The sequence below is a fragment of the Rhagoletis pomonella genome, unplaced genomic scaffold (genome assembly GCF_013731165.1).
Source record: "Rhagoletis pomonella isolate Grant_MI unplaced genomic scaffold, Rhpom_1.0 Rhpom_scaffold_00004, whole genome shotgun sequence".
NCBI lineage: Eukaryota > Metazoa > Arthropoda > Insecta > Diptera > Tephritidae > Rhagoletis > Rhagoletis pomonella.
Window position 1 is genome coordinate 47,475,084 of NW_023458558.1, and position 15,335 is coordinate 47,490,418.

A 15,335-nucleotide genomic window follows, 5' to 3' on the forward strand; every position below is an offset into this window, starting at 1 on the left:
GCTAAAAAATCGCGTTGATTTCTAATTTTTTTTTTTGCGGAGGGTTTTATGCACTTTTTTCTATATAAGAAGAACATTTACAAGACCGTTTCCAATCAAAAACTGGTAGTGAGTCATTGGAGATCTTCATAAACTCCAAGATCTCCTGTGGATTTGAGGGTTCCTCCGGGACCCATGCCCTAGCTCTCGGCTTGCTGTGCACTGCCACTAAGTCAGCGCCGGGCCACAGTTCACCAAGAGTTCAGCAGCCCTGCTGGGTGTAACCCCTTTTTTTGGTCTCTGAACCACTGGGACGAGAGTTGGTACTCATCTTGCCCGTGCAGGGCTCCCGGACGTCAGTAACGCCCCCATATGGAGCTGCCCTGAACGGGTATGCTCATAGCCGCCCTTGATGAAGACGCCTAACACGAGAGGGCGATCGACTGTGAAGGCTTCGTTGGCGCCACTTAGGTGCTACACTCAGAAGGCCGCCTACGCAGAAAGGTGTTCAGCCCCCCCTCTTCTTCGGCAACACAGAAAGAAGAATTCTACTCAGTGAGGGTTATAATCCCTATGCGCGCCCGAGGAGGAGGAAATAGTAAAATCTCCGCAATGTAACAATGACCACGGGATGAGTGATCTCTTCTATATTATGGTGGAACCACGCTGCCTTCTGAGTAACAAGGGCTTCGATGTGCAGGGTAGGCAAAATGTGTGTAATTTTAGTTCAGAGGATATTTATGCGCTGCGTGAGGTATAAAGATGAAAAGCACTATCTAAGGCTAATTTAAGTATGCATAATTCTACATTTAACCCAGCAAATACCACAAAAGCAATGTCTCCAAACTTTTGACAAATTTCTGATTACACTGGTTTACAGCAAAACTGTACTATGGATGCCACTATTCAATTCCTATGTTGAATTGCTCGGTGATTCCGAAAATCGAGATAATTTTGTTTCTATACATCAGTTTTCGATAGTCCTGAAAGTTTCCTAGAAACTAATTAATCATATCTGACACCTCTTTTTTTCGATGCAAACATTCTACTTACTCAGGTGTACGTGGCGTATAAGTAACACTGTTTTCTGCTCATATTTCGTACAATAAATCCTTGCGCATTTTCATTTGACTAATCATTATTCATTATTTTCGTCGTTGGTAGCTTAATTTTTTTCTGAAGGAACAGGTTTTAACCAAAGTGCAAAACATTTACACAGAAACTGTTATTTTTTAGTTTTTTACCTGTTAAAATTTGATTTTTTCATAAAAACAAAAAAAACTTGGAATGATGAACTAATTGCAAATACATATCTCGAAAACGTATCCATACAAAAAATAATAAAAAATACTCGATTTTCGCGAGATCAGCGAGCGATCCTACATACAAATTGGATAGTGGCGTCTGGAGAACAAAAACAAAATTAAAATTTGTGATCCAGTGTTATGAAACTGAATTAAAATTTGGAAAATCTTTTAAAATTACTCACCGGCTCTTTCTGCTTGCACTGCGAAGTGATTCAGTGGAAGTAAATTTGTATTTCACATCTAATTCATCGTTAATTTTTTTTTCGATGCACTGCTATTTTATTCCTTAACTCTCGCTTTGAATACGATCAGTACAAATCCCATAATAATGTGCGAACATCATTTTGCATTCTCTCACCTCACCCCACTTCAGCGTTCGCTTTTGTCATACATATATACATACATACATATATATTGGCATAGAATTTTAGAGTATATTTAGTTGCTAATGTTGTAGTTAAATAAATGCATATGTACATATGTACCTACCTGTAAATCGCAGTCAAAAAACTGGCTTACTTAAGTATGTACACACTTACACAGACATATACTTAAAAATCAATAAAACAATAAACAAATCTTAAATCAAAGTACAAAGACCAATAGCGGCATCTTTTTTCTCTTCCATTCTCCTCTCTTCCAGGAGTTGCATTCTTCGATAAGCAAGAGGGGATACTGACCTTCTGTCTGACATCGAGAGGCACTGTTTCGACGACAACTAAAACATTCTTGCCTAGTGAAACCGCCGCTGAGCCCGAGATAAGTGCAGATACGCCAGCCTATTATAGAACGCGAGACGAAGACGACGACGCTTCAATAAACAATAACTGCAAGCAAATACACGACGCAAACAAATCTGAAGCAGCTAGCGCAGTTGTAGTATTGCAACAGCCAACAGTAAGTAAATCGACTACAACCACAGAAGTTACGAAATCGGTAGCGAACAACAACGGCACAATCAACACTTTAACGCCAACACGCACAGAGCACGATTTGCGTTCGTTGGAAAACCAGTGTCTCACAGCGTCTGGTTTTGTACAGAAGGCCCTTAAAGTAAACCCAGGTGACTCACAGAGATCGGCCCCTCCCATAAGCACACAGAACAATCAGAGCAAAGCACTACTAATGGCATCCAGCGCTAATTTGAATAGTACAGGTGCTGCGGCGGCACACCCAACGACGTCCGAGAAACAGCCTTGGCCCAATACGAAGGATGACTACGAATTGCGCGATGTGATCGGCGTTGGCGCGACTGCTGTCGTGCATGCCGCACTATGCCTGCCACGTAACGAGAAATGCGCCATCAAGCGCATCAATCTGGAGAAGTGGAACACTTCTATGGATGAATTGCTCAAAGAGATACAGGCGATGTCGTCCTGCAATCACGAAAATGTCGTAACCTATTACACATCGTTTGTGGTGCGCGAGGAGTTGTGGCTGGTGTTGCGTCTGCTCGAGGGCGGCTCACTGCTGGACATTATCAAACACAAAATGCGCACTTCGAATTGCAAGCATGGCGTCTTCGATGAAGCGACCATCGCTACAGTTTTGAAAGAGGTACTCAAAGGTCTTGAGTATTTCCACTCGAACGGACAGATACATCGTGACATCAAGGCGGGTAATATACTGATTGGTGATGATGGTACTATACAAATTGCTGACTTTGGCGTTAGCGCTTGGCTAGCAACCGGACGTGATCTGTCGCGCCAGAAGGTGCGTCACACGTTCGTGGGCACACCATGTTGGATGGCGCCCGAGGTCATGGAACAGGATCATGGCTATGACTTTAAAGCCGACATTTGGTCATTTGGCATCACCGCTATCGAAATGGCAACTGGCACCGCACCCTACCACAAGTATCCACCCATGAAGGTGTTGATGCTGACGTTGCAGAACGACCCGCCCACACTGGACACCGGCGCTGATGAGAAGGATCAATACAAGGCATACGGCAAGACATTCCGAAAAATGATTGTTGAGTGTCTGCAAAAGGAGCCCTCGAAGCGACCCACCGCCAGTGAACTGCTGAAGAATGCCTTCTTCAAGAAGGCCAAAGATCGTAAATATCTCACGCAAACACTGCTCGCCACTGGTCCATCTATGGAGACGCGCGTACACAAAGCCGCGAAACGGCAACCGGGCGCCTCCGGTCGACTACATCGCACCGTCACCGGCGAATGGGTGTGGTCGAGTGAAGAGGAAGACAACGGCGGCAAGCATCACTCCTCAGACTCAGAATCTGACGATCGACCCATCAATCGTCTCGAACATGCCGACTCATCAGATAGCGAACATGATGACTACTCGGAGACTACAGCAACCGCAACGGAACCTGCACCGCAATCCGCAATCGTGAATGCACCAACAACAACAACAACAGCAGCTGTGAATATACCAACAACAGCAACAGCCGCTGTAAATATACCAACAACAGCAACAGCAGCGGTTAATATACCAACGCCTGCTGCAGCTTACGCACAGCCAGCAGATTCTGCGATAGCACAAGCCATGGCCGGAGTGGCGCAAATGCCGATGCCCTCATCGTTGGTGCCAGATGTCGGTGAGGCACCGCCGGTCAATCTTGTGCTGCGCATGCGCAACCAGCGACGCGAATTACACGATATACGCTTTGAGTTTGCAGTAGGCAAAGACTCTGCCGAAGGCATTGCCATGGAGTTGGTCGACGCCGGACTCGTCGACGCGTTGGACACGCAACCAATGGCTGTGCATCTGCAACAACTGATTGACCAACGCGCCGCGCTCAAAACTATCACGTTCCAATTGAACTCTGGCGTGCAGCCGGGTGAAGTGCTCGACGATCGCTCACTGGTGGGGTATGCACAGATATCGATAACAGATTAGGAGGAACCGGGGGTGAACGAATCAGCGGAAAGTGACGTTAAAGACACAAAAAACTATTAGCGTGTGCGTGGAGTTTGTTTCACTCTGCAGTTTAATGGGGTTAAATTTATATTTTTGTAATCACTTCAATAGTGGAGTAAACTGTAGTTTTAAATTAAAAAAAAATATAAAAAATTTTAGACTTTTGCCAAACACTGAAAAGCCAGCGCATAGCGTAGGAAAATTAATAATTTTAAAATTTAAAATAAATTATATAAAATTTAAAAAATTTTGGGCATAAAACTATTCAGCTGATTAGTTAAGCGCTTTGTTTGCAAACAGAAAAATTGCAGGATAGGGATGCGCAAAGTAGTGAACACACAGAGTGAAGAAGAAAATTGAAAGTACTTACGATTACATGTTTGCGATACTTGTAATTATTTATTGAATTGTATTTTTATTTTTTTTTAATTAGGGTAAAGCGCCGTTCTTATGCAGCCACCTAAAAGTAATGGGAGCTGGAAAAAATACTAGCTGTAGCCTTTAAATGGTATAACTTTAATTAGAAGTTTAGTTTGCGGTAAAGCTTGGTAGAGCGTGCTTATTTGTATGTGTATGTATGCCACAAAAAAATAAATAAATAAAAGAAAATCTGTATTCACTCCGTTAAAAAGGTTTTTTAAAAATATATTGCAATGTTTTTTTTCTTGAAAACCAGCGCCTCTCAAATGGAGTAAAAATTGCGCTTTTGCAAGTAAATGTACTACGTTTACAAAATTATAAGTAAGTTTAAAAAAAAAAAAAATATTGTTAAATTACTGTTAGTTTGAAAATGTATTTAATGTAATAATTGTGAACGTAGCCTTAGTCATTTAGTGAGTTGTATGCGAACATTCATGATTTACAAATGTACATATATGTACATATGTACGTATGCATATGCTTATATGTACATACAACCATATGTTAATTAACAGTATAAAGTGGAATTAACTGCATAATATGCAAAGCAACGAAGGAAGATTCATAAATTGTAACAACTGTTATCAGCTGCAAGCCACATCCATACATAATGCTTTCACACGATGGCGCCTAAAAACGTGCTATGTCAACAAGTTCGCGAAATGTAGAAGGACGGAAGGGAAGTGGCTTTATTTTGGGTATATTTTTGAAAGCTGTGTCAGCTGATGCATTAAAACCTAAAGAAGATAATTTTATTGATTTTCAAACACAAAAATTAAATAGTAGCTACGCAGAAAAATAAAGGAAAAGCCTTAAAAACGACAATTTTAAAAATCTCAAAAACCTTTTTTTAAAAAAATCATCAAATGCCCTACACATTAAATAGGGTGAAATAACAATAATTACTTACGATGCCTCAAAATTATTTATTTAAAATTAAAAAAAAAAAATATCACATAAAACAAAATTTAAATATAATCGCATGATACTTTTCAAAACAATAATTAAATTTAGTGTTTGTTTGTACTCATTCGTCTGAATGCAACATTTGAAAACTTGTAAGCATTGCAGCTCTGGCTAGCGAATCGATTATATGTACGTACATACATACATACATACATACAACAAACATATGTAGATATAGAGCAAGTGAACGTATGCAACTAATAATGAAATACATAATAAACTGCAAATGATTAAAAACTATTTAAATACAACAATTTAAGTATTAACAAAATAAATAAATTAAGATACACAATTAAACAATTTTAAAATATCACTAAAAATAAAATATTATAAAACCAAAATACTTAAAAAATATACACTCCCACAACATTTAGGCATTTTTGTTCCAATTAAAAATTGCAATAGGACTAGTAATTAGATATTATACAAATGCAACTACATACATATGTGCAAATATGTGCATATGTATTCCTCATAACACAGACATGCATACATACATACATTCAGTTGCTGCAATTATAACCTAAAAAATGTTCAATAGTTTGTAAATAATTTTAGCGAACTCCGTTAAAAAAAAAAATAGATGCATAAAATGCGCTTCGAAAACTATATTAAAAATTTATATTTAAAAAACGCATATCTTGTTTTTTGTTTAATTTTCACGTCACATTTTTTAATGTTTATATGCTGACCATGGCGCAATAAACAGGTGAAGTAATAAAACGGCTTTCTCACTTTATTTTCAGACATTCCGATGCCTTATAGTCAAATTTTAAAGGCAATTTTTCAAATAAGGCAGTGTCAAAATCTTTCTTCTCGCTCTAATTACTTCACCTGGTATAATTCCGCCATGTATGCTGACTACGCACGGAGCAACCGTTGCGACAACCAACATAGAGCCTGTTCGAATAGATCTCCAGTGAAAAATATCCAGCAGAAACTTGCAGGAGAGTAACGAGCGATTTTCTCTCGAATTTGAAAATATTCAAAAAAAAAAGTACGCGGACGCAAAATTAGAAAAAACTTGCATTGCAAGTTGTTAGTACAGCTGATTGAAATTTTGTTTAAGGCCAGTATGCAGCTCTCAAGAAAACATTTTCGATCAAATTTTAAAAGCTGCCACTACATACATATGTACATAAATAACATGTATCAAAATTTGTAATACGCGAAAAATTCAAGTATCGTCCGGAAATTTGCACAAACACGTATCACTTTTGAATTATATTGATCAAAACGGCAACACTGCTCATGAGCTACTGAAATTTTATGCACCTCATAGTTGAGGCCGCTGTGGTGTAGTGGTAAGCAGTGCGCACTTCCACTCCGCAGCGCCTGGGTTCAAGCCCTGGTCAAAGCAACATCGCAAAAATAAATTTTAATAAAAGGTTTTTTCGTAACAGCGGTTGCCCCTCGGTAGGCAATGGCAAACCTCCGAGTGTATATCTGCCATGAAAAACAGCTTCTCAGAAAAATACAATCGCCGTTCGGAGTCGGCGCAAACTGTAGGTCCCTCCACTTTATGTGAAAACATCAAGGCGCACGCCACAAATCGGAGTAGAAGCTCGGCCAAACACTAACATATGTGTAAGCGCCAATCTATTATTATTATAGTTGTCAAAAATTTACTCGCCGCGAACTTTGCTACCGATTCCCACATGCTCTTTATATAAATTCACGAATATTAAAAAAAAAAAAATAAAAATTCATCAAAATTAAAATTTTTTTTGTTCAGAATTTTTAGAAAACTTTGTTTCAGTTTCAGTACAACAAAATGTAAGTTTCAAGTCGCTAAAACTAACGTTTTTTTTTTTTATAAGTACTATCGTTGGCTGAGTTGCCTATCTCGGCAGCCACTTCAAAAATACTCTATCTCAAAAAACTTTTGAAGAACAGAATTTGATTGAAGAACGCCCTACTTCAGAATTTTATTGAAAAACGCCCAATCTCAAAATTTGGTTGAAGACTGCAGAGTTCGTTTAAAAAATGTCCTAAAATATATTGAAAATGTGCTGAGATAGGGCGTTTTTGAACTGAATTCTGAGATAGGGCGCTGTTGGGAAATTTCTGAGATAGAGCGTTATCGAACTGGCTGCCGAGATAGATCGATCTTCCACTCAGCCATCGATATATGTTTTATGAGCTATATTTTCTTAAAAAATTAATGAAGACAGTGTTTCAAATTTCCAATGTTTTTCAAGTGTACGTCAATTGGAAAACCAAGCCAATCTCAAACAAAAGGGAACATATTTTGTATGCAAAAAAATTTGTGGAAAAATGGTTGAGAAAAATATTATACATTCACTTGCCAATCAAGAGTTTTTTTGCTAACACCAGGCGCCTAAATACATGCTATGTACTGCTGCACGTGCGAAAATTTCCTTTATGCAATTTATGAAATTCTCAACTGCCATGTAATTGAACTTTCTTAAGTTTTAATTTAATGTCACTTCAAAGTATGCTCGGCCTAGTCTGATGGCCCCGTCAGAATGGGTACTTTACGTACGTTCCGCCCAAGGATGAAACTAACAGTTGAGTAGAGAGCGTCAGATTGGTAACCCTTGCGTCGACGGACCCAACGAACGTTGGCCAACACTCAACTTTTGACGCACGTAAGTCCGTCACTACTGACAGTTGTATAACCCCGCGTTTACAACCAATGAGAATATGCACATAATTTACACATTGTTTGAGTAAAGTAGGCATCCAGACCAGTGTTGATATTTTAAGTACAATTGTACTTTTTTCAGTACAATTAGTTTTAGAAAGTACAAAAGTACAATTAACCGATTTTAAGTACAATTTCAACATCAAAAATACTTTTTGTACAAAACGCTGCAATCTCTGTCACTTTGATTATTAATCCGTTTGCGTTTAAGTAATATGTCCTACATTTCATATTTGGTACAAAACGAAGTTCTGAATTGTAATTTTGAAAGTAATTGTGAATAGTAATATTAGTGTTGAGTGTTGTGGTTATTGCGATTCTTTTTATCATCTTTGGAAATGCAGTTTACCTAATGACGATCCTGCCGAAAATGAAGGAATTGAATAACTCTACTCTCTAAAAATATATACTGTTGACTTCCATTTTAGTGTTACTGATCTCATTTTATGTGATTTATTTTCCCTAATATAAACTGATCTATCTTCTGTATTTATTTTTTGTCGTTATTTTCCTCATATTTGAATATATATGCATCTCGCGATAAAATTATACGATTACCCGGGTTGGGCTATTTTTTATATTTTTTCCGATTGATTTAAATTTTTTTTATATATAATTTTTGGAATAAAATTTTAGAATTTGTTTGTGGCTTTATGGGCTAGTTGGAGAGATCGCAATGATAAGTTAGGTTAAATTAAGTCTACACCAACTTAAGCTGTACAATGAACTAAAAGATAAGCTCAAAAAGTTACAGTTGTTGTCGTTGATTTTCTACAATTTAAGAACCTCAACTAAATATCAATACTGATCCAGACAATAAACTGGGCTCGAATCGTCACATACGATATCGTACTGCTCGTCACGTAAAAACACATTTTTTCATTCAGCTTATACTGCCTGACGTATCACGTAATTTTCTTTCGTATCGTTTTCGAACCGTGAACGGATGTTACGATTCGAGCCCTGTCTTCGTAAAGCCAGAGTCAATTTATGAAGACATCAAGAGAAACTGGAATATATAGTAAAAAAAATTTGAATGTTTTGCTATTGTATCTGAAAAATTTACTTGTGTAAGCCCCAAGTACGCGGCCATAAGGAACAGCTGATTTTTGTTTGCAGACGCAACACCTTCATTGTGGCGTATCTCTACGGTACGTACGTCACTTCCTTCGCATACTTTTGCGTTATTGACGTACAAGTACCCATTCTGACGAGCCTATGATGCATCCTCCGGACACTGCTTCCGGAGCATTTTGTGGATTCTGCATGGCTTACAACCATGAAGAGGTGGTAAACGAACTTTAACATGGACCGCAGTGCCTACCCACCATTTTTGCACCAATACACCCCCCCTCACTGAGTTATTCATGGCGATTACAAAACTTAAATAATATTGAAATGATGAAAGTGATCATAAAGAATTGAGGAATAATCATCAATCTTCTGTGCCATAGAAGTAGCTCTGAGTCATTACAAGAACATCTGTTTCCTTCTTTCCATAATCAGAATAATCAGAAGGAACATAAAATTCTTTTGTTCCAAATCTAATTTGGTTTTCATTTTTTACTCTCTTTGCTATATTTTCCTTTACTTTCGCCAACTTTGCCATTATCTTACTCATCTCTTGCCTTCCCTCTCCTAGTTCTGCGCTTGTTTCCCTAAGACTTTTAAACAAATCGCTCTCAATGGACAGACACTCTTTGAACAAAATAACCAGAAAAAGGAGCAGCCCTTGAAATCTTCCCCTTGCCTCCAGTTAAATAATCATTTTGCGAAGCACAAGCAAGCTTGCATATCATTTGGAACTTTATTAATGAAAACGCTTGGCCAGTTTTCCCTACAATACCCTTTTTCATGAATTGAGTCCCCATTTGGCGTCGTGTTTTTGAAACGCATGACCTGTCATTCAGTGTAGTAATCCGAGATCTTCCCTTTGTGTTCCCCATTCTGAGTGGAAGACAAATTCCTTTGCAGTGCTTACCGTTATCTCAGGTGCTCGTCTTACATATGTATGAGTTATTCACTTATGTATGTACTGGGATCTAGGTGTTTAGGCTTTAAAGGAGTGGCGATAAAAGAGCATCAAGCCAAGCATCGATTACAAACGTATGTACATATGTACATGTTTCAATATGTATAATCTTGGGTTTGGAGCTTTATTTTTCCTCCTACGTGTTTCGCCGCTAGGAAATTTACGACTTCGTAAAACGGATTCAGTGCGTAAACTTGCACGAAGGACAAATCTGAAATAAAAACATTTAAATAGAATAATTTGTAAAGAAAATATTCAGAATTTCCCTATGAAATATACATTTTTTTTTTTAACTTTATTTTGCAATTTTTGTTAAATCAGGTGCGTTCATCTAACTTGGGGTAGTTTTGCGAAGAAATTGACAGTACAATCGCACTTCTCCCAGTGTCTCGTCACGGTATTTTGTAATTTTTCAAAGACTGTAAATTGTACAATTCGCCAATGTTGCGTTATAGTGGCGAAAAAGTGGCAAAACATAATCGGAAAACCCCCCCACACAATTAGGAAAAATTTGTTCTAGTTTGGATATGGAGAGAACAAATAATGCTAAAGCCTACTTTACGCAACAATTTGGCAACACTCTCGACGAAAAGAAATTCTAAAAAATCAAGGGTAATTTTTAGTGACTTGAAACTCATACTTTATTTTAGTAAAATTCAATGGGCTACACAACTGTATATTCAAAAACGTTTGTGGAAACCTTGAAACTTTTATTTATGTGGTTTATGTTACAGATTGATATTTACAAAAAAAATTAAAATACGCATATATAAAATACTATTTCATTGATCGCTACTGTACACATCGTCGCCTGGATAAAAGATTGCCGTATGGGCGCGTTTTGGGAAATTATTGTTAAAAATTTGGTCACAATTTCTCAAAAGCTGTACAATCGTTTTTTTTTACGAAAATTTAATGCTTAATTTTACTAAACATTTGAAGTATAAAATACCTACTATTTTCTTACATCTTTTTAGGTTCAGAATAAAAAGCTGGAAATTTTAATACAAATTTTATGAATTTTCCTACATTTTGTATAAAGTTTGACAGTCTGATTTATATGGTTTTGGCTAAAGCTTAGACGATGGTTTTGTAGAAAAATAACAAACATAAAAAAATACTTGTAAAACGATGTGAATATTGTTGCAAGGCTCGAACCTTCTGGTTTGGCGACATTTTACAAATGAAAAAGTGTACTATCAAATTCCCATTCAACCAAACTCGTATCTCGCTTGCGAGATTTTCAAGCATGTGAAGACGGACGGTAAACGTTTTAAATTGACATCTCGGTTTTGAAAATCGCACGAACGATACAGATCGGTTAAATATTTAACGTAAACATCTCCGAACTCGATTAAGTAGTGTCAATTCACAAAACGGTTTTTTATCAATAAAAGTTGCCAAAGCACATTAAACATTCTATTGCGAATAATGGTATGATTTTGTCGTATGCAGCTTACAATTTTTTAAGACTATTTTAACTAGTAGTACAATTCATCAAACTGTATGAAAATTGTATCGTGTGTGAAATTTTTGTCACATACAGCAAAATGTTTGACCGAGCAGCTTGCAAACCTGCAAATATATAATATAGAAAAACGAGTAACACCAATCGAAAGATCTTATTTTAAAATATCAAATTGAATCTTTAACTGAAAATCGCCAAAATGGCGCTTACGACAGTATTTTACCCAGGCGACGATGTGTATATATATATACATACATACACACATACACACACACTAATGTAACTTACCATGAAGACTACATCGAATGACACTAGTAAGACAAGTTCTTTGATTAAAGAGTAAATACGACTTTAGATTTCAGAAAGGAAAAAATCCCAAAATATACTACAAAATATGTAGATACATATACGCGTATACTACGTAAATCTATCCATACACAAATGAATACGTGCATAGTGTGCGGATATGTAGACGCGTAATTGTTTGCCTTAGGGAAGAATTGAAAACAAAAAATATTGAAAGTATAAAATATTTAAGTATAGCATAAAACCCTAGACTTGTAAAGTTTTCATAGAAGTGCATGCAAAAACTATAGTTTTTAGTTTAAAAGTAAAAAAAAAACTAAAAACTGACTTCAGAGCAAATATTTGTAAACAAGTACACTTTGAAATGCCTACGATAAATATTTTTGTGTTTAAAAAATTTAACCTAAACTTTGCGAACTTTATTTCGTGTCTATAATGCACTTTTTTTCCTTTATTTGGCAAAGCTGTGATTCTGTACAAAGTCTTAACGATAATATTTTAAACTTTTTCTACTTGCTGCTAACTAAATATTTAATATTTTCCTTTTAAAATAAATCTTAATGCGAAAATTTTGCTCAAATTTTCAGGATAGAATCTATCATCAGCAAGTATGTATTTATTCAAACTTACAAATATACGTAAAATTGTATTTAATTAAAAATTAAAAACTAAATAAAATTAATGAAAATCTAAAAAAAAAAAATAGAAAGCCTGATATGTATACCATATGATAAATAAAAGCGTGGCGTTCACAATGGAATTGTAATAACTTATGTATTTAAAATCATATATTTAAACAGCTGCGAATTTTGAAATATGTAGCATGTGTATGTAAGCTTTTTTTCGCAACGTTCAATTGTAATTTTTGGCGTTATAAACGATTTACATAAATTATTAAAAAAAAAAAAAACAAAATAAAAAAATTTGAATAAAGCTAAATGATCTGAAGTTACACTCAAACTATTGTGTTTTTACCCATAAATTACGAGTACCAAAATTACACAACCCAAGGCGAATTCATACAATGTGCTAGCGGCGGCACAAAAACAAAAAACTACACTATAACCAAGAATCACTATAACAGATTATATACACGACGTCAATCAGAATACAAAAAATACATCATTTTGGGAATCCGCATAATTCGCCTTGAAATCAGCTGCTCCGGTAACTCCACCTTGTATGATCTCGCCTTGGTACAATAACTCGTTTTGGAAGCACCATTTTCATTATTATTTTCCCTTCTCCCCTCTCTTTCCATACAATTCCAGCAGTAAAATGGCCGACTATTTCGAAGACATGGGTCACGAACCGACAGGCGCCGACGGTCCTAATGATTTTGCCAAACATTTCAAGCGCCTGCAAGTGTTGGCCATCATGAACGGCATCGACATGGAAATCGAGGTGCCCGAGGCGTCTAAGCGCGCCATTGCCGCACTGCCGGACCATATCATTACCGCAACAGATGTGGCGCAGGAACTTGAGTGCGCGGTTTGCAAGCAGCCAGCAGAGGTCGATGAGAAGTACAAAATTTTGCCATGCAAGCACGAGTTTCACGAGGAGTGTGTGCTACTGTGGCTGAAAAAGGTACATTTGTTAGATGATTTGCGGTGGTGATGCGTAAGTGAAGTAAGTCTTTGATTTTTATTTTGTTTCGCTTGCAAATTTCAGGCCAACTCATGTCCAATGTGCCGTTACGAATTGGAAACCGATGATCCAGTCTATGAAGAGTTACGCGAGTTTCGCCAAGATGAATCCAATCGTCGCGCTCGACAAGACTACATGATGGACTCAATGTTTTCCTAAATAAATTAAATCTTAATTTTAGTATTATTGAAATGGTGGCAGCGGGGAAAAGGAATATATTTTCGGCGGACAAGGTTTTGAAACTTTCTAAATAAATTGCGTTTGAAAACAAGGGAAGTTGTTTTTTTATGAAAAAAAGGTAAGTTTTCGATTGGAAGTTACAAATTTATATTGCATGGAAATAAAATAATTATGTATATTTTGTCGCTTACACGTTTCTTTCAATTTGTGGTGTGTGTCCTGATGTTAAATCGCAAACGGAGGTGCCAAAATTTATGTACACACATATAATAAAATTCATAGTCTAACTGTTAGAATTGGATTTTTTAATTTTTTGGTCGTGTTTAAATTTAAATTTTATAAATAAAAATATTCGTTAAATGTGCATACATACCATTTGTGGTTTTGTCTATCTGGATGAAAGTATAGGGTGCATTCGAGTAAATGCTGCAGTGTTACTTTTTATGACACAGTATCACGTTCTATGCGAATATTTGGGCGACTGTGCCTACTTTAAGCATTCGAGGAACAAAATTTTGACAATCAGTTACTCATCATTGGCAAATCAAAAGCAAATAAAAATGTTTACTGCCCAATTTCTGCAGCATTTTAGAAAATTTTCAGTCGAGCATCAGCAAAAAGACATCAGGAAAGCAACAAGGCTGCAATATTGCGGTAATTATTACGTAGCTCGAACGCACCCATGGTGGAATTATACAAGGTATTGTACGTAGTGACAGCTCATGTCGACAGCTCCCTTACAAAAGGTTGTAATATGGAAGCACGAGAGAAACGGGAAGAAAAAAAGCCCGCTTTGCGAAGTAGTACGAAATTTGGTACTATTTTTCATATAAAATTTTGCATATAAATAGTTATAAACGGTATATTATGATAAGCTAAATTCGCGAAAGTAGTATATATAACGTAGTACTTATGCAATAAATGGTAATTTAGTTTATTAAACACAATGTCCTATAATTATAGTCAAACTTCCAAAACCAAAAAATTAGTGGTGACCCCGAGTCGTTACAACATGACGGAATCGACAAAAGGGCGCATCGACGGATGGGGAGAATATTTCATCGAACAAAATGCCAACTAAAGATGTGGAGCTTGCATCGCAATGCAAGCTGCGACCGTTCTGAACTGAGATGCCAGACAAATGGTTTCTACAAATTGAGGCCACCTTTCAGTCGTACAAGACCACATCTTATGTCGGTAAATATAATCTGGTCCTCTCAGCAATTAGCAGCGATGCTTTAAAGGAAGCTGCGGATGTTTTAAAAACCTTACCAACTCAAGACCGATATATTAACCTCAAAAGTCAACTACTGTCACGTTTTACTGATTCAGCCGACCCACATAGGGTATTTGGCTGATTTAGGCATATTTTTATCGCTACAAACATCAAATATAGTTTTAGTTATCGAATAAAACATTCACTATAACTACACTGTTACTAATAGAAAATTCAATCGTAGTGAAATCTTATTTATTGTT

General features: G+C 36.7%; 2 protein-coding genes across 5 annotated transcripts; both read left to right on the plus strand.

The window, feature by feature from the left end:
* Positions 1-2,311: 2,311 nt before the first annotated feature.
* LOC118737663 (serine/threonine-protein kinase OSR1) lies at positions 2,312-13,391 on the plus strand. Of its 2 annotated transcripts, none has more exons than XM_036468330.1 (2): positions 2,312-4,211; positions 13,304-13,391. In XM_036468330.1, exon 1 carries the CDS (start codon positions 2,412-2,414, stop codon positions 4,146-4,148), a length of 1,737 nt encoding a protein of 578 aa, XP_036324223.1. In that variant the 5' UTR covers positions 2,312-2,411; the 3' UTR covers positions 4,149-4,211; positions 13,304-13,391. The 2 variants fall into 2 exon arrangements, with proteins under 2 accessions (XP_036324223.1, XP_036324224.1); XM_036468331.1 differs by having other exon boundaries at positions 13,301-13,387.
* On the plus strand, positions 4,123-13,947 carry LOC118737664 (E3 ubiquitin-protein ligase RNF181 homolog). 3 transcript variants are annotated; one of them, XM_036468333.1, is made up of 3 exons: positions 4,123-4,211; positions 13,301-13,616; positions 13,701-13,947. In XM_036468333.1, the coding sequence occupies exons 2-3, from the start codon at positions 13,308-13,310 to the stop codon at positions 13,833-13,835; spliced, it is 444 nt and encodes a 147-aa protein (XP_036324226.1). In that variant the 5' UTR covers positions 4,123-4,211; positions 13,301-13,307; the 3' UTR covers positions 13,836-13,947. The 3 variants fall into 3 exon arrangements, with proteins under 3 accessions (XP_036324226.1, XP_036324225.1, XP_036324227.1); XM_036468332.1 differs by having other exon boundaries at positions 4,131-4,211; positions 13,304-13,616; XM_036468334.1 differs by lacking the exon at positions 4,123-4,211 and adding an exon at positions 10,609-10,867.
* Positions 13,948-15,335: the final 1,388 nt, after the last annotated feature.